This window comes from Gobio gobio (assembly GCF_949357685.1).
Source record: "Gobio gobio genome assembly, chromosome: 23".
NCBI classification, from domain to species: Eukaryota; Metazoa; Chordata; class Actinopteri; order Cypriniformes; family Gobionidae; genus Gobio; species Gobio gobio.
In genome coordinates, this window is record NC_137119.1 from 3,085,331 (window position 1) to 3,105,420 (window position 20,090).

A 20,090-nucleotide genomic window follows, 5' to 3' on the forward strand; every position below is an offset into this window, starting at 1 on the left:
GGTTAGATGGCCAAATGTAGTTTGTAGTTCTGCAACAGCTCTCACTCTTTCGTAATGACTGACGTGGCCTCGCACACTTTGTTGAGTGTTCGCGGGGGCAGTGTTTATGTTGATAGCAGGTGTTTATGATGTCACCAACCCGGGAAGAAGCTTGTTGTAGTCCAAACCGGCCATTTTTGTAGGCAATAAACTGACATAATTTGTTGCGTGTTCACGGGGGCAGTGTTTATGTTAATAGCAGGTGTTTATGATGTCACCAACCCGGGAAGAAGCTTGTTGTAGTCCAAACCGGCCATTTTTGTAGGCAATAAACTGCCATAATTTGTTGCGTGTTCGCTGGGGCAGTGTTTATGTTGATAGCAGGTGTTTATGATGTCACCAACCCGGGAAGAAGCTTGTTGTAGTCCAAACCGGCCATTTTTGTAGGCAATAAACTGACACACTTTGTTGCGTGTTCGCGGGGGCAGTGTTTATGTTGATAGCAGGTGTTTATGATGTCACCAACCCGGGAAGACGCTTGTTGTAGTCCAAACCGGCCGTTTTTGTAGGCAATAAACTGCCATATTTGTTGCGTGTTCGCGGGGGCAGTGTTTATGTTGATAGCAGGTGTTTATGATGTCACCAACCCGGGAAGAAGCTTGTTGTAGTCCAAACCGGCCGTTTTTGTAGGCAATAAACTGTCATATTTGTTGCGTGTTCGCGGGGGCAGTGTTTATGTTGATAGCAGGTGTTTATGATGTCACCAACCCGGGAAGAAGCTTGTTGTAGTCCAAACCGGCCATTTTTGTAGGCAATAAACTGCCATAATTTGTTGCGTGTTCGCTGGGGCAGTGTTTATGTTGATAGCAGGTGTTTATGATGTCACCAACCCGGGAAGAAGCTTGTTGTAGTCCAAACCGGCCATTTTTGTAGGCAATAAACTGACATAATTTGTTGCGTGTTCGCGGGGGCAGTGTTTATGTTGATAGCAGGTGTTTATGATGTCACCAACCCGGGAAGAAGCTTGTTGTAGTCCAACCAGCCATTTTTGTAGGCAATAAACTGCCATAACTTTAAAAGACAATATCTCCGTTTGCATTGAACTTTCAGCGCTGTAACTTTGCAGATACAGTTTATGCTCAAGGAGCAACATTACACACTAACTAAAGTTAAAAAAGTGAAATCGCATGCAACCACCCGTTTAATTATTCACTGCACATTTCCTCTTCTACAGGGTGATCGAGAAAGTGTTTCCCTGCTTCATCCGAGCCCCGAGCGACTCAAACGCCAAGCCGATCGTTCAGCTTTATGCAGGTGATGTAGAGTCCAGATGAGCTTTCCTCATGAGCATCATCTGCGAGCCGTACTCATGCCCTTCTCTCCTCAGCTGACGGATATAAGAGCGTCCTGCTGGACCTGGAGAGGTCTCAGAACAGCAGCGAGCAGATCCAGGAGTGGTGGATCGTGGACCAGCCGTCCGCCGGGAAGATCCAGATGAGATCCGAGGCCAAGCTGGAGAAGAAGAGCGAGGCTGGGCTGCAGCTTTACGTCTTCAGTGATAAAGTCAGTCCTCCCAGCCTGGGCTTCCTGGCGGGATACGGGTGAGCCGCATGAACCGCTTACACATTCTGGACGTATCTTTAAAGGTTTAGTTCACCCAAAAATGAAAATTATGTCATTAATTACTTATCCTCATGTCGTTCGACAGCCGTCAGACCTCCGGAACAGAAATGAAGATATTTTAGTGTAAATCTGATGGCTTTGAAAGGCCTCCATTGGCTAAATGCACTTTACACTCTCAAGACCCCTAAAAGGCACTAAAGACGTCGTTACAAAGTCCATCTCACTACAGTGGTTCTAAAATAACTTTATGAATCGGCGAGAATAGTTTTTGTGCGCAAAAATCCCCTAAATAATGACTTGTATAGTGATGACGATTTCAAAACAAGGCATCATGAAGCTTCGAAGCGTTATGAATTAGTGAGTCGATTCAGCAGTTTGGAGCGTTATGAATCAGTGAGTCGATTCAGCAGTTTGGAGCGTTATGAATCAGTGAGTCGATTCAGCAGTTTGAAGCGTTATGAATCAGTGAGTCGATTCAGTGGTTCAGAGCGTTATGAATCAGTGAGTCGATTCAGCGGGTTGGCGGTTTGACACGCGATCCGAATCATGATTCGACTCACTGATTCATAACGCTTCGAAGCTTCATGAGGTCGTGTTTTGAAATCGTCATCACTATATAAGTCGTTATTTAGGGTACATTTTTTTTTATGACCACTTAGACTTTTCAAATCCTGTTCATACACCAAGTACCAATAAAGTCACCAAGTTTCGGACCATTCCGATGAAGCTACGATTTTTAAAAATATAAATATAAAACGCTTCGGGTCATTTTTGACCCGAAGAACCCCGAGGGTTAATCAGCGTGTTCTTCAATCCGCAGAGCGCGTCAGAAGCAGAGGTGTGTGTGTTGATCTGAGCTCTCATTGGTCTGTCACCGCTCGTCAATCTCAACATATTTGAGAAAGCCAATCAAATCAGAGTAGGCGGGCTTTATGTTCACAGAAGCTGCTGAGGCTGAGCGCGAGTTTCAGCAGCACAACTCAACGTCAAGTGAGAGATATGAAGCTAAACTAAACATTTCATATTTGACAGCTGCTTCTTTAAGTCAGAAATGTTAAACAAATGACAAAAATATTCAGCCAAATGAATAAACTTTGGTCTAATTTCGCCATTTTGAATTGAAATAGGCCTATGTAATGTCATTTATGATATAATTAACAAACAAGAAATATTAACAAAGCCGTTTTCTTCAGATTAGGCATAAGATTAATAATGAATGTGTGCATATTGTGAATTAATTTAATAAATGTTACCTGTTAGCCTTCAGTAAATTAGTAAATGTACAAAAATGATTCATAAAACATATAAATATCAGTTAAACATATGTTTACTGTCTTCACTGACGAAAATGGAAAAACGTTGGCATGACATGGTTTTCAAGCTGTTATCTCATTTTTTGGTGTTCAGAACATCTTAAAATGCACATGTTTAGATCATAGAAATCAAAATGTTCTCAGGGAGCAAGCCCCCAAACCTCACATTTGGGAAATCTGAGATTATAAACCTGCCTACATTGTATGATTAAGGGATGTACAATATGGTCATGCAGAATAAGCCATTAATATTTGCTTTATAAATCATAATAAACAGCCAATATCCTAATATGCATACTAATAAGCTACTAGTTAATAGTGAGAATTGGAGCCTAAATTAAAGTCTTACCATTTTTTTTTTCATACCCCCTAAAATGAAAATCCTAGAATCGCCCCTGCCTGTGAAAATCACTTGGGTGTGAACACAAAGCAGGCGATGGGCGATATGGACTTAATAACACATTTTCTGTTGTTTATTGCGATGACGATTCCTCATGTGACCGCTGAACACATTCTTGAAACACAAACTGATCTAAAGTCAAATCAAACACGCTCCTGTAATACATACAAGAATAAACAACAGTCAAATCCACACCAGCCCTTTCAGAAACGGAAGAGTTGCAGATATTCTTTTCTTCTGTTAACGTGCAGATCATTGAATAGTGCAACTGTACTGACAAACATCACAATAATAATAATCACCATAACTCAAATCAAGTGTGAAATGTAAACACAGATTCTGTATTTATTCATATTCTCATGGTGCAAACAGCAAAAGTGGAAAAACCCCAACCATGTGCTCAAATTACACACAAAATGCAAATAATGATTTAATGATGGAACTTCAGCTTAGTAATCATGTGTGAATGAAAGCGTATGAATGCATGTGTCATTATAACTGATCTCAGGCCTGGTGGAGCTTAAAGCTGCTCATTCAGTGTTTCTGAGAAGATGATAATACTAAGGATTGATGAGCTGCTGGGATCATGAATATTAATCAGCCTTCACTCGAGCTGATTTGCTGAAATCAAAACAGGGACAGTAATATTTGAGATTGCTGTTGGCGCGTTAGTTTATGCTTGTTTATAAAGGCTGAATTCCACATGAACTTACAGGAAATAGTGTTTACATGTAGCACGTCAATTGTGCGTGGATAGACTCTCTCTCCGTGAGTGTGTGTGAATCACACTAATGCCTCAAATGCACTCTGCATTCATTGAGGTGAACTGAAATAGTGTTTGCTTGTAGCATTAGCTCCTCGTTTAGCGATAAACTCCTCTCTTCAGCCGTAGTTGTTCACGTGAGCTGCGGATGGGACGTGTCATCATCAAGGCTTTATCGGTATTAACGCTGGAAGAATAATTCTTATCGTGAGGAACATTTTTACCGCCCATCTCTAGGGTTTCTGCAGGTTTCACAGAGTCAAATTTAAGACTTTAAGACCTTTTCAAGACCATTATGAATTAAATTTAAGACCTTTATCACGTAATTTAAAAAAAAAAAACGTACTAAAGGAAATGCAGAATCACAATTACTTGCAAAGCATTAGTAAAAGTATTAGTACACTTGCACTTCCTCATAGCTCAATCCCACCAGGATTAATATACAAACACCACCGGTCAAAAGTCTGAGAACGGGAAGATGTTTAATGTTTTTACAGAAGTCTCTTCTGCTCACCAAGGCTGCATTTATGTTATTAAAAATACAAAAAAAGCTGTAATATTGTGACAGTTCTGTTGTGACTGTTTTCTGTGTGAATATACAGTAAAGTGTGATTTATATCATCATTACTCCAGTCTTCAGTGTCACATGACCCTTCACTAATCATTCTCATATCAACACACACTTATGATTATTATCTGTGTTGAACACAGTTGTGTAAAACTTTTTTTTTTTAGGATTCTTTGATGGATAGAAGGTTCTAAAGAACAGCATTTATCTGAAATAGAAAGTTAAAAAAAATATTTCTGAAGGATTATGTGACTAAAGTCTGGAGTAATGATGCTGAAAATTCAGATTTGAATCACAGAAATAAATTGCTTTTTAAAATATATATTGAAATGTAAAAGTTATTTTAAATTGTAAAAAAAAAATTAAATCGAATTTTTGCTGTATTTTTGATCAGCCTTGGTAAGCAGAAGAGACTTCTTTAAAAATGCGTGTGGTGGAAATTGTTTTTTCCACCACAGCCAATCGTGCTGCATGCTTATTGGCTCACTGATGTTGACTAGATTAACCCCTTAGGTATCAAACCACAAGACCTTTTATGATACTCGATAGTGTCGAGGCAATTGGGTCGATACCTAAAAAGTATGAAAGTCGATGCCCAGCCCATGTGATCACAGAACTCTCACTAATGAGTTGATAACTACAGGGCTGACACTAACGACTCATTTATCTATCAACTCATTTATTGATTAATCTATCGACTAATCACAATAATTTTCAACAATTTTACTTAAAAACATTTAATTTAACTTGCAACGTTGGCATTCAGTAGTGTACTATAAAAAATATATAATGTAAACAAGCTCTTGGTACAAATTTCTAAACTAACATAAAAAAAAAAGAATATCAGAAAATACTTTTTATATAGAATAGTGCTGTCACGATACCAAAATCATGACTTCCATACGATACCAGACTAAAATACCTCAATACTGATACTGAATCCATACCATGGCAAAAAACTGTCAAAGTAATTGAATATGACAGAACTTACTATACACGTGCGTTGCCATGGTTACGCGCCTGGCCCAAAGTTAACCTCCGGTCTGTGTTTGTTTATGGTCTGGCAAGGGGATCGTATGGCGCACTACTCAGTAGAAACACATTTTTGACGTACTATTCTTGGATAACATGATATAAATATTAACGATCAAGCAGAGAGAATATGACATCAGCCAAAAGCAGTGTGTGCGACTCATCAAAAAGCCTTAAATGCTTCAGAAATATCCAGCATACGAGAGCGTCTAATGTCATTTACTTGTTATTTATTTAGCTTGTTATCAGAAATAATCTACTCTAGATGTAACTTATTCTGGCGGTGATCATCAGCCAATCAGGACACAGCGAGTTTACATTTGTTCACATCAAGTGGTCGCCATCTGGATAACTGATCGCATTTATGTTTCCTGCTAAATATTTAAATGTGCCTTTGTCCTCTATTAATGGCAGTGCCCATAGAGCACAGGACTTTTTGTGATGCATTCATATACATATATAATCTCAAATAGGGAACTTTATCTACAAGTTAAGTTTCCCAACATTAATCTTATATTATGAAACAAAGAAACATGTTATTCCGATGCATTGCATGATTGAAGGCGAGCGCGCAAGCATTTATATAAGATACCGTACAGAAAACAGCATTAAACGTTCCTAAGGGTTAGTTCACCCAAACATTATAAATCTGTCATTATTTCTCTCCCTCATGACGTTCCAAACCTGTAAGACAACACAAATTAAGATATTGTTCTTCTTCTCTACGGTCTTACGGGTTGGGGTCGACATGAGGGCGAGTAATTAATAACAGGATTTTCAGTTTTGGGTGAACTAACCCTTTAAGGGGGGCGTTTCCCCCACTCTATATTGCAGAAAGAAATGGGAGATTATTTATAATAAACATGCTGAAACAATAAAAACATTAAGATAATGTTGCACAATTGAAATGAAAGATGATAGCACAAAGATAACGCAGCCTCTGTTGTTATTGATTCTTTGCGGACGACTACCGGAAGTTAAGTTTGGGCCACAAAGTCACGCATGCGCAGAAACGTTTGTTAATGTTGTTGCCGTTGAAACCGTCTATAGAGTGCTGTCATTTTTAAAGTACCGGTACTAATACAATTTCATATCGTCCCCAACTTAACCAGTCGACTAAAAATATGGACGTCGACTAATTAACAGCGTCTACGCAGTCAATTGTATCGACCAATCGTGACAGGCCTAGTTAACTGTGAGAAGGAAAGCACTGTTTTGTGATGGTTTGCTGGTTAAAGGGTTAGTTCACCCAAAAATGTAAATTCTTTCATTAATTACTCACCCTCATGTGGTTGGACACCCGTCAGACCTCCGTTCATCTTCAGACACAAATGAAGATATTTTAGTGTAAATCTGATGCTGAGAAAGGCTTCAGATAGGCCTCCATTGGCATTCAGTACATTTACACTCACAAGACCCATAAAAGGCACTAAAAACATCGTTACAAAGTCCATCTCACCACAGTGACTCTACAATAATTTTACAATGCGACGACAATAGTTTTTGTGCACAAAAAAAAAAAATCTTAACACCTTTATCCAGCTTGTTCTTGTCTTCTGTGTGTGTCTCCACGACGCATGCGTGAGAATATGAGCAGATCCGGCGTTCGGACACATGACCCAGAAGAGATTTGTTTACGAGCAGAGGAAGACGCTCGTATCTCAGCTGTTGAATTCTACACTGATCGTGCTTTAGGTCTCGGCGTAGTTCTCTAAATGGGGCTAAAGTGAGCATTTCATGGATTCCCGAACGCCGGATCTACGTCATATTCTCACGCATGCGTCGTGGAGACACACACGGAAGACAAGAACAAGCTGGATAAAGGTGTTATTTAGATTTTTTTTTGCGCACAAAAACTATTGTCGTCGCTTCGTAAAATTATTGTAGAGTCACTGTGGTGAGATGGACTTTGTAACGACGTTTTAAGTGCCTTTTATGGGTCTTGAGAGTGTAAAGTGCATTGAGCCAATGGAGGCCTATCTGAAGCCTTTCTCAGCATCAGCTTTACACTAAAATATCTTCATTTGTGTCTGAAGATGAACGGAGGTCTGACGGGTGTCCAACCACATGAGGGTGAGGAATTAATGACAGAATTTTAATTTTTGGGTGAACTAACCCTTTAAACGATAACTCCTGCACAGACTGTGAAGGGCCACAGATGTATAACACATGACTGTCTCCCGCAGGATCATGGGACTCTACGCATCTGTGGTTCTGGTGATCGGGAAGTTCGTCCGCGAGTTCTTCAGCGGCATCTCGCACTCCATCATGTTCGAAGAGCTTCCCTGTGTGGATCGCATCCTCAAGCTCTGCACCGACATCTTCCTGGTGCGGGAGACGGGCGAGCTGGAGCTGGAGGAGGACCTGTACGCCAAACTCATCTTCCTCTACCGCTCTCCGGAGACCATGATCAAGTGGACCCGCGAGAAGACCAAATGAGCCTCTGGGATCGCTGGGAAACCCGAGGCCGGATGCTGCTTCCCGCAGGAAGTGTCCACTCATTAGTGCTCCTGTGACCAAGAGGACCTGGGACCCACAGGGGACAGATTTAGACACTGGGAGTGTGTGTTAATCGTGCGCTGTGCAATATACTGTCCTGGTGGCTGGCTGTACACTTGAACAAGGAGACGGCGACTGAAAGACACTAGGCACTTTTTATCCTCAGAGAAAACTGGACCCAGAAGTGCTCGGGTTCTTCAAGAGCTGGATGTTTAGGACTGAAGCTCTCAGATGCTCTGTGATTGTGGGTCAGGATCATAAAGCACATTCTGGAAACCGGTTGGTCTGTGTGTGTCTGTGTACAAAACTCAGTTAAAAGCATCTAAAATAGAGTCTTTATTTATTCTGAAACCATGCGATCACAGTAAACATGAGTCCGCCAGAACAGAAATTGATCCCTGCACACCTTCAACTAAAACACAACTAAGTTTTTATATTCTGATTATCTTAAGGCATTTCATGCAAAGAATAAACCGAGTTTAAGGGTTAGTTCACTTCAAAATGAACATTTCCTGATAGTTTACTCACCCCATCTCATCCAAGATGTGTTTCTTTCTTCAGTTTTTTTGAGGAAAACATTCCAGGATTTTTCTCCACATAATGGACTTCAACGGCTGAAGGTCCAAATCACTGCAGTTTCAGAGGAAGAGCTTCAGAGACGAGGAACAGAGTCTGATCTAGACAAACATCGGATACATTTACACATTTTAACCTCAGATGCTCGACTTCTGTGTTGCTCTTCTTCACGGCATATGACATCATCATGTTGGAAAGGTCACATGACGCAGGTGGAAGAACCGACCCAGTGTTAAAACAAACGTGCAAAGACTAAATCAAACGCTCTTTACACAAATAAAGGTAAAGCAACGATGTTGGACCATTTTAAAGTTTGCGGAAAACGGTTTTTTTCGGTACTTCCATCTACGTCATGTGACCTTTCCAACGTGATCCTACACCGAAGTCGAGCTTAAAAGTATAAATAAACTGTGTTGTAAATGTGTCTGATGTTTGTCTAGATCAGAGCCTCTGAAGCTCTTCCTCTGAAGCTGCAGTGATTTGGATCTTCAGCCGTTGGTTCCCATTGAAGTCCATTATGAGGAGAAAAATCCTGGAATATTTTCCTCAAAAAACTCTTTCTTTTCCACTGAAGAAAGAAAGACATGAACCTCTTGGATGAGATGAGGTGAGGAAATCATCAGGAAGTGAACTAACCCTTTAAGAATGAATGAGAATAAGTTGAAACAGTACTGAAATGACAAATACATTTTGGTCAGGCAGGCACTGGTATCCACATCCCAGCTCTTCAATATTCACATGATAGTGTGTGGTTTTGAATAAGTCTGATACACTGTACACACACACACACACACTCGTTTAACAGTAAGGCTGATCGGGTTTGCATGAAAACTCAACTTCAGGGAGTTTAGCGGCAAACCTGAATAAATACACACATGCTTGAGTGGCTTTTCTGAGCGCATCTTAAAACACAAACTCCTCCAGGACAGGATTATAATATCTCATGCACCTTCATGCTGGAGTCTGAGGCGGTGGATGTGTTTAGCAGAGTCCTCCAGCGTACTCATCCTCATCTTCCTCCGGCTGGGCTCCAGCGTCTCCGCTAGCGTTAGCGGCGATCGCTTTCTTCTTCTTCCCTCCTCCTCCTCCAGGCACTTTCAGGCTGATGGCCAGCTTTGCGTACTGTAGGACAGGTAAAGACATCACAATCATGAGCTGATTGACGGACATACACCTGGTTATTAAAGAGGTCATTTACAGTGTTGGGGAAACGCATTACAAGTAACTTGAGTTATGTAATAATATTGCTTTTTCCAAGTAACTAGTAAAGTATTTACGCATTACTTTTCAAATTTACAACAAAATATCACAGTTACTTTTTCAAAAAAGTAATGCAAGTTACTTTTTCACATTAATTTGACTGACAGCTCATGTGGAGAAAAATAAGTGCAGAGGTGTGTGTGTGTGTGTGTGTGTGTGTGTGTGTGTGTGTGAACATGATGGTTATTGTAGTTCTAGACTAAATGTGAGCATTTATTTCTCTCACTTGCACAATAAAGATTCTGTTCTCCTCAAAATGAATAAAATCAGTCAAATGCAAAATCAGAGTACTATGCAAACCTCCAATAATTAAATGTTAAATTAAACAACTATTTTTATGCATAATCTACCTTTATATTTAATTGACAAGTATTTGATGATGAAAATTACTAGAAAAACTTTTCCTGCGTCTCCATTATCCAGAGCTGCGCCCTCTAGTGTTCATGAGGGAATCTGCATCTTTACCTCAGCCTGAGGCGCATTATTTACATTTTGGTATGAAGAGGTCTTTACCGTTGCACAAATATAACTGTTACAAAAAAACAAAAACAAGCCCAGCCCAGGTGAGAAAAAGTAACGCAAATGTAACGCATTACTTTTCTTAAAAGTAACTAAGTAACTCAATTAGTTACTTTTTAAGGGAGTAACGCAATATTGTAATGCATTACTTTTCACAGTAACTTTCCCCAACACTGCTCATTTGCATGTGGAGGTTTTACAGATGCTGGTTTCATTCTAAAGGGTCAGAGAGAGGCCGGACAGACTAAACATGACCTTCACTAACATTATAGGAGGGAAACTGGAGACTTTCTCTACTGTAATATGCAAAGGGTTTCGTTTGTGATGTCATACCTGCCACATTCTTCGACGTGTGAGTGAAACAGAGACAATGAAAAGATTAGAAACCCCTGAAAACAACTCACTCAAGTCATTTTGCGGTCACATACAGCTGAGGTACAACGAGTATAATTAACTATATCTGAGAGCAGAGCACTTAAAAATTATTTCAGGCAAAATGGCTGAAACATCACAAATACAGTCACTAGTTTGATTTAACGCTTTATCCCTTTTGACCAATAGGTGGCGCTGTGACCAAACTGATGTGGTCAGAGTGAGATGACACAGTTTAGTGTCATTATGCCAAAGCATTGCAGAGATACAGCCTCAGAGTCATTTCACAAAAATGCTTTCGTCCATTGACATGAAATCCATAACTTTTTGCTGGCACATTCTGACGATGATACGATTCGATTTTGGTGAAAATCTGACGAACGGTCCAGGAGGATAAAGAAAATCAAAATGGCGGACAGGAAGTTCGGCTGACTTTGGCAAAATTGGTATCCGTGTTCTCAGCGCGAGTCAAGGGATCTATTAAGATTTATTACAATAGGTGAATTTAATCAAAAGTTATTCGCATTTTTTTATAGGGCTGTCAAAAGATTAATCGCGATTAATCACATCCAAAATAAAAGTTTGTGTTTACATATGTGTGTACTCATATATATATATATATATAAATACACACACAATCATGTATATATTTAAGAAATATTTGCATGTATATACTGTATATACATTTATATAATCTATAAATATAAATGTTTTATATATAAAAATATTTTTTTCTTAAATATATACATGAATGTGTGTGTATTTATATATAAATAATAATTAACAGAGTACACACACATATATTATGTAAACAAACTTTTATTTTTGATGCGATTAATCGCGATTAATCTTTTGAGAGCTCTAATTTTTTACTATTTGATTATACTTTGATTATTAAAATGTATTTACTTTTGACCACAAGGTGGCGCTGCCCCATAAATGTTTGAGTACTGTCAGGGGATGGTGCTCAAGACACAGAGTTTCGTAACAATAAGCCAATGCGTGTTAAAATATAGCACTTTACGACTAAATTAAAATTGTCCGATGTAAAAATGTGGGTAATATGGACATCGTTTGACTCGGCATGAAACGCTGAATCTAAAGAGACCATAGACCGTAAAAAAATATGGACGACACGACTTCATTGACTTCCGTTGACATCTTGGGAGCGAGTCTGCGCAGTAGAGAACCGGAAGCAGAGGTGCGATTATCAAAAGCAAATAATTAAAGTTATAGAAATGAAATAAACAGTTATAGAAATGTAGAAATTAAAGCTCCAATCTCCTCCCAAAAATCCCGAAAAAAGTCTGTTAGTGCCTCAGTGAAAACTTCACTCAGAGCAGCCGTCAATCTCAGCTGTCAATCATGACCTCACACCCCCCGTTTTTATAGCATCAAATAACTCACTAAAACTAGATTTATTTAAAAAACGAACACTTGAAATGAAATCATTGTGATAAAAACTGCCTAAAAATGACAGAAACCATCTTTAGGAAACAATTATTTGAAGTGTAATTGAATTGTTTAGTTTGTCTCGCGTCCATTCTAATGCATGGAGGGGTGGGGTTTATGAGCTATACTGGGACCGGCCACTGGAGGGCGATCGAGGCGCGGAGGCTTCAGTTTCTGACAGGAGTGCTACAGGCTTGAAAGAGACTAGTTTTGACCAGAAGTTATAAGCAAAAATGTCTCCTGACCACTAGGTGGCACTGTGCCGAAACCATGCAGGTCGCCTCAGGTCATGGTCGTCAGAACACACACCAAGTTTGGTCAGAATACACCAGAGCATTGTGGAGATGATGGGTGTTTCTCAGACGGAAGGCTACACGTCATCAAAGGCCATCTCAATGTGAAGGATCATGGGAAGGCAGCCTTCATTTCACAGCCTTAAAATCACCCACAATCCTTTGGATGCATTTAATAAACTGATGGAAAAAGAGTCAGTACTGAGCTTGACTGAGTTGATTGTGAAATGTAAGAGAAAAATAAAAAGTTTTCGTATATGTGATGTTATATTTTGTTTTGCTGTAAATTAATCACTTACACTAAACTGACAGTAACGCGAGCCACTGGTCCCCCTTTCCACCAGAATGAACCAGTGCTAGTTCAGTGCTAGTGCCAGTTTGGAGTTGGTTCCACTGACGAGTCTTCTAAGAACCGGTTCGCCTTTCCACAGGCTAGAGAGCCGCCACAGAGCCAGTCTTACATCACTGTAATACGTCTCATCTTTCTCAGCGGGAAACACACACACACACACACACACACACAAGGCTTGTTCGAGATGCATCGCCGCTGCGCAGGACAATCAGCGCATAGGGTTTGGTAACGAACTCTGTACTTTTAAGGGCACCCACCGAATTACGCCAGTACTACAGAGTACCGATTCACATTAAATCAATCAGTACCAAATTTCGGTACCTGAGAACACATCTGGAACACATCTGGAACACATCTGGTGATATAGAAACCGCAAAAAGACTATTTAAATACGAATCCTGCGTGTCTCTGTGCAAATGAATGCCGTGGAAGCGTGGTTTACCACACACACACACACACACACTATGATGGTCGTGTGTTTCCATCTCTGCCGTCTCATATGAGGACATGAACGCACAAACATCATCTCCAGAGCCACTGAGTGTCACTTCATGAGCATTTTACCGTTTCATCTGAGAAAAACTACCGTCATAAACGCACAGAAACTCAAAGGTCTTCACAGCAACCCGTCAAAATAAAAGTCCGGTTTATCTTGACAAATACATCACTGTTGTACAGTAGAATTTAGACACGCCTCAATTAACAATACTTACACTAGTGTTATAATAATAATCAAAACTTTATTTTTTAAGTAATAAATTACATTTTTTCTGTTTTACTTTGAACCGTATAAAGCTCAGTTGTGCAGCACTTTGTTTGACAAAAAAAGTTTAAATAAATTAAAAGAAATTAAATCAATGTCTTCATCATTTGATTACTAGAAAATACACAGCACATAATTTGTGGGACATCTTTTCATAGAAATGAAATTAAAAAGAAAAAAATTATATGATTTTTTTTATTATTTAAATTTAAGTAGTTTTAAGTAAAGTATTTTAGTAGCCTACTATCTAGTAAATATTACAGTAATCAAACATCACAGACGGAGAGCAGGGCAGCTCTGGCATAATGTCAATAACACTTCAATAAATGACTTACAGGTTATTTACAGTTATTGATGTAAACATCCCTAAAGTACCGGAAAAAGGTACCGTTGGATACTGGTACCGATACCAGTTAAAATGTGAACGGTTCCCAAACCTATCAGCGCATGATATCAAATACATCCAGAGTGATTGAAAAGCATGAGGAGTCGTGTGCTCTCGCTGTGTCTGAGGTCATACGGCGATCGGTCTGCACATCTCCAACAAGCCGTCCATCAACAATGGCGAGCGTTGCGTTACTATTGGTGCTCATGGCTTTACGATCCGACATCAGCATCAAAACACAGCGAATACAACGCATGCAGCTCGCCGTAATGTGTATAGACGGAGATTACAAACGAGCCGCTGTTAGCTCCATTAGCTGCCATTTCAACAATGGCGGTCACAAGTTTGTGTTGGTCTTGTTGGTCGCGGTCAGTGTTGGGGAAACGCATTACAAATAACTTGAGTTACGTAATAATATAACTTTTTCCAAGTAACTAGTAAAGTAACGCATTAATTTTCAAATTTACAACAAAATATCTGAGTTACTTTTTCACATTAAATTTGACTGACAGCTCTCCTGCCCCCATGTGGAGAAAAATAAGAGCCAAATCAGTCAAATGCAAAATCAGAGAACTATGCAAACCTCCAATAATTAAATGTTAAATAAAACAACTTTTTATGCATAATCAACCTTTATATTTAATTTACCAATGTCTTGCTGCTGACCTTTGATGATGAAAATTACTAGATTTTTGTTTTTATTGGTAAAACTTTTTTCTCCTGCGTCCTATTCTCCATTATCCAGAGCTGCGCCCTCTAGTGTTCATGAGGGAATCTGCATTTTTACCTCAGCCTGAGGCGCATTATTTACATTTTAGTATGAAGAGGTCTTTACCGTTGCACAAATATAACTTTTTTGTTATAAAAAAAACAAAAACAAGTGAGAAAAAGGTGAGAAAAAGTAACGCAAAAGTAACGTAACATTACTTTTCTTAAAAAGTAACTAAGTAACTCAATTAGAAATTTGTGGAAAGAGCAGAAGATATTATTATATTAGATATTATTATAAATTACAGCAACCCCTCCCCCTTTACCTTTCAGACGCGGCTCATGTTTATAACAATAATCTTGGGGGGTGGACTCATTTAAGGTAATGTAGTCGTCAGGTTTTAGCCAGGTTTCTGTCAAACACAGCACATCTAGATTATTATCTGTAATATTAACAATAAGCGCTTTTGGGGAAAGGGATCTAATATTCAGCAACCCAAGCTTTATCAATTGTTCATCTGTCTTATATCTTTTGTTTATTTGTTGGACATCAATTAAATTTGTACTGTTGAATGGTTTGGATGTTTTTTGTATTTACTAATTCGGGGAACAGACACAGTCTCTATATGATAATATCTCGGTGAAAGAGTCTCTATGTGCTGGGATTTATCTGACTCCGGTGACGTGAGACCGCTAGCAGACGCTCGGTTTAGCCAGTTTGTCTGCTTCCTGACCTGGGCCCTAGTGAGTCAAGGTTTAGCTCTAAGACTGTGTGCCAGATTACTAGAGAGAAGAGCGGCTCCACCCCAAGAGGGATGAATGCCATCCTTCTTCAACAGGTCAGGTCTGCCACAAAAACTTTTCCAATTGTCTATGAACCCTATGTTATTTTGCGGACTAAGTAAAAAGTAACTAAGTAACTCAATTAGTTACTTTTTAAGGGAGAAACGCAATATTGTAATGCATTACTTTTCAAAGTAACTTTCCCCAACACTGATCACAGTAACCCAGTCCGACGCAAGCGGTTCTTACTTCTAGCCCAGCAATGATTTGGTGCTACTTAAGAACCACTTCTCCTGGTTCAGAGCTGGTGCTTTGGTTGTGGAAAGACTAAGAACCGATTTGAAACTAGACTCTGGCTCCGAACCAGCACCAGCACCAGAACCAGAACCAGCACTGCCTCGGTGGAAAAGGGGAATGTGAGACCGCAGACGGCTGTCAGTCACTGTACTGCATTAATGAAAGCCAGTTAATCTAAAGATTTGTAATACATAATAATTAAGTTTGAATAGTATTTTCGTGGCTGTGTGTGACATAGGGATGCACGGTATACCGGTACTGGGAAAATACCGGTATGTATTTTATTTAAAACGGTACAATATCATGATTTTGCTCATTTCGGTATATGCTGCTGTTCCGAAGTTCACCGCTAGATCGCAACCCAAACTGACGCGAAACCGGCAAATGTGGGGCCATAGAGGAACAAAAATGAATACAGCAGTTGATTCTCACTCAACACTCCCAAAACTCATTAATAAAGACAGGATTAGACGTGAAATTTGGAATTACTTTGCTTATAAAACTGCTGAAAAACCTTGCCAAGCATCGTCACTTGCCAGTCCTGTCTTGTATAAGACATTAAGAGATCGACAGGTGAGTTCATAATTCAAACCATCTTATAAAGTTAGACATTTATTTTCTTTTAACACTCGTCAACGCACATAAGATCGCATTGATTAAATATCATGAAATCTCCAGTGTTCGTTTCAACCGTTTAGATTTCATAATATTTGCACACATACTATTGCACTATTTACATTCGCGAAAGACAAAACCAACTGTGTTTATGTGACGACTCACTAAAGATGGACATTTTTGACATCATTTTGTGTGTATTTGACTAAGGAAAAACAGCGTAATTTGCAATGCGCGAGCTCTTTAGGCTTGTGTGTGTGTGTGTGTGTGTGTGTGTGTTGTTGGTATGAGCACAAAGAAAACTCTCTCAAAGAGCTCCCATACCCTGTATTATGAAATTCTATAAAATCGCTTGCATGTTCAAATTGTCGAGGTTTAAAAAGACGTGGGAAGTGATTTCCGTCAGCGACAGTGAAAGTGTTGAATCTGAGCGCGCAGATTGCTTTAGTGTAGGAATGATGTCTTTGCTAATTTTGAGAGCTAGAGAAGGAGACGCGCAGTATTGCTGAAATTACTTCTTACAAAATAGTTAACAAATGCCTGATTTGATGTGATTAATCTTTGTTGATTAATTTAATAATAAACATATGCGGTAATTTCCCACTTCATAAAACCCCAAACTTGCGAGAGTGAGTAAAATTATGCGCAATATCCGCGCCAAAATTCAGACCCTGTATGGTATTGATTTAATATCGGTGTCTAGTGTTGAATCGCTGAGGACGCAGCCCTCCGTTAGACAAACACCCAGAGCCTCAGCTTCATTTTGGCGGCCTCTTCAAATTCATTAGTGTGTTATTTGAAAACAGTTTGACATCAACTTTTGTCAGCATGTTCTGAAGATGATCTGGGTCAATATTCATGAGGATCGTTGGTAGAAATATGTACAAACCCTGCTACTGAAAATAAAGTGCTACCTAACAGACTCATGTTCTTTGTACTGTACTGATGAGCAGTGATGGGAATAGCGGCGTTACAGATAAACGGCGTTACTAACGGAATTATTTTTTTTAGTAACGAGTAATCAAACGAATTACTGTTTCTCCCGTTACAATGCCGTTAGCGTTACTGAGGAAAAAAATGCGGCGTTAGTCACGTTACTATAATTGAGCTCACTGAAGCGCTTTTCATCCGAACAGGCTCTCTGTCAGTCGGACCTGCAACGTGTGTGTGTGTGTGTGTGTGTGCGCGCGCACCAGCCATGCGTGTTGGGGGTTGGGTTGGGTGGTACACATAACTGATGATGATTGGTGGGTGGGAGACAAGGTTGAAGTTGATAGGTTGAGTTCACACCTATTTTTTTCACGGTCTATGGTTCACACACACACACACACACACACACCTATGACGCACACGCATATGCACGTTCAGCGATGGTCCAACGACTTCAAAGGTAGCTTTCGCAAACTGGAAGTATAAGCGCTACTTTTCCCTCGTTGAGGTGAAAGGTAAGAATATTTATGTAACATGCAACTTATGCCCAGGAGGAAAGAGTCTCTCCACGCCGGTGGAAGTGATTCTGAAGCGCCTCACATCATCATATGCCACAAAAATAGTGGCTAAAAACCCAGGTGATAACGTGAGCTCAACTACCAAAGGAAAGTATAATACTGATAATATTTACACAATATTTACACTATAGTAGGCCTACTGATAATATTAACAATAATATATTGAATTTGATAGGTGTCTCTTACATTGTCCCACAGCAACATTACAATAGTGTACATTAATGTACAATGTTTTATAATAATAATTTATTCTATTTAGTGTCCAATTCATTCATGTAACATATCTAATATTGGGGGCATCCAAGTTATTTGACATATTTGAACATTTGAAAAATAAAGTAACGCAGTAATTACTTTCCCTGGTAATTAGTTACTTTTATAATGATGTAACTCAGTTACTAACTCAGTTACTATTTGTAAGAAGTAACTAGTAACTATAACTAATTACTTTTTTAAAGTAACGTGCCCAACACTGCTGATGAGTGGCACACACACACACACGTTTGTTTTTGTGAAATGTGAGGACATTCCATAGGCGTAATGGTTTTTATACCGTACAAACCGTATTTTCTATCCCCTTACACTGCCCCTAAACCTACCCATCACACACACACACACACACACACACACACACACACACACACACACACACACACACACACACACACACACACACACACACACACACACACACACACACACACACACACACACACACACACACACACACACACACACACACACACACACACACACACACACACACACACACACACACACACACACACACACACACACACACACACACACACACACACACACACACACACACACACACACACACACACACACACTGCCCCTGCCCCTAAACCTAGCCCTCACAGGAGACTGTGCAGTTCACTTTCTGTGAAAAAAACCTCATTCTGTGATTTATAAGCATTTTGAAAAGTGAGGACATGGGGAACGTCCTCATATTTCACCCTCTTTTTGTAATACCTGTGTCATACCCATGTCATTATACACATTTGTGTCCTGATATTTCACAAAAACATGCCCACACACACACACACACACTCATGTGGCAGACTCACGTCGTTGTCCATGTATCTGAGCAGTGGTGAGGTACAGACTCGGGTCACCTGATCCTCATCTTGCTCATCATATCCCTGCAGGAGCTGCTCCATGGCTATGCAGTCTTCACTCCCGCTGAACCCTGGGATACTGTAGCTCTCCCGCACACACCTGTCCGCCGCCACATAGTCCGCTCTGTGCAGATGGACCAGCACCTGCGCGATCGTTTTCTGACCACACACACACACACACACCGTTACTCGTGGCAACACATCTCTACTCCAGAGATATGAATCCTCACACACACCTTGAAGCACGTTGGATAATTCTCTATTTCTTTATACATGTTCTTCTCCTTCTGAAGGGACACAGCGGCTTCATCAAACCTGCAATTTAAATAACACACTCCATAATCCACAAGAGTTACTGTAAAGGACAAGCTAATAAATGATTGCTAGGGATGGCCTTGACTAACATTAGCTGCCTACATTAGTTAACATGAGCAATACTTCTACAGCATTTATTAACCTTAGTTCATCTCAACATTTACTAAAACATTTTAGCTGTGTGTGTTAATATTAGTGATTAGTACTGTGGACTAACATGAATAATAAAACAAAACAATGAACATTTACTTCTGTTGTCTGACGAGGAGCCGTGACGCTTTGCCAATGAGCTCCACCGCTTGCCGTAGTCGATCCTCGTTCTGAGAACACGTTACACACACACACTGACCGGCTTAATGTTATGTTATACTGTTAGAAATATGACACTGAAAGAAGGGTTTTAATAAAAAATCTAAAAAATAAAATTATTTTAAATGCGGTTTATATTAGGAGATATTTTACAAAATAAGTCAGGAAATGAATGTTATAATTTCAATATTTAACCCTCTGGGGGTCTTCGGTCTTTTTTTTTTAATGTAAAAAATCGTAGCTTCGTCGGAATGGTCCGAAACT

General features: G+C 39.7%; 2 protein-coding genes across 4 annotated transcripts in view; one reads left to right on the top strand and one right to left on the bottom strand.

The window, feature by feature from the left end:
• piezo2a (piezo-type mechanosensitive ion channel component 2a) overlaps window positions 1-8,456 on the top strand; it is a 333,058-nt gene extending 324,602 nt beyond the window's left edge. For all 3 annotated transcript variants that reach the window (XM_079805932.1, XM_079805930.1, XM_079805931.1), the window contains 3 exons: window positions 1,214-1,293; window positions 1,367-1,580; window positions 7,865-8,456. In XM_079805932.1, the coding sequence (XP_079662058.1) occupies window positions 1,214-1,293; window positions 1,367-1,580; window positions 7,865-8,117 (547 nt within the window). In that variant the 3' untranslated portion in view covers window positions 8,118-8,456. The remainder of the gene's footprint in view (window positions 1-1,213; window positions 1,294-1,366; window positions 1,581-7,864) is intronic.
• An 868-nt stretch (window positions 8,457-9,324) lies between these two features.
• The window catches only part of LOC307119564 (gamma-soluble NSF attachment protein-like), a gene marked incomplete at its 5' end in the record, with an annotated part of 14,660 nt that continues 3,894 nt past the window's right edge, over window positions 9,325-20,090 (bottom strand). Inside the window, 4 exons of the mRNA XM_079805906.1 lie at window positions 9,325-9,875; window positions 19,152-19,361; window positions 19,439-19,517; window positions 19,767-19,837. Coding sequence (XP_079662032.1) covers window positions 9,735-9,875; window positions 19,152-19,361; window positions 19,439-19,517; window positions 19,767-19,837 — 501 coding nt within the window. The 3' untranslated portion in view covers window positions 9,325-9,734. The remainder of the gene's footprint in view (window positions 9,876-19,151; window positions 19,362-19,438; window positions 19,518-19,766; window positions 19,838-20,090) is intronic.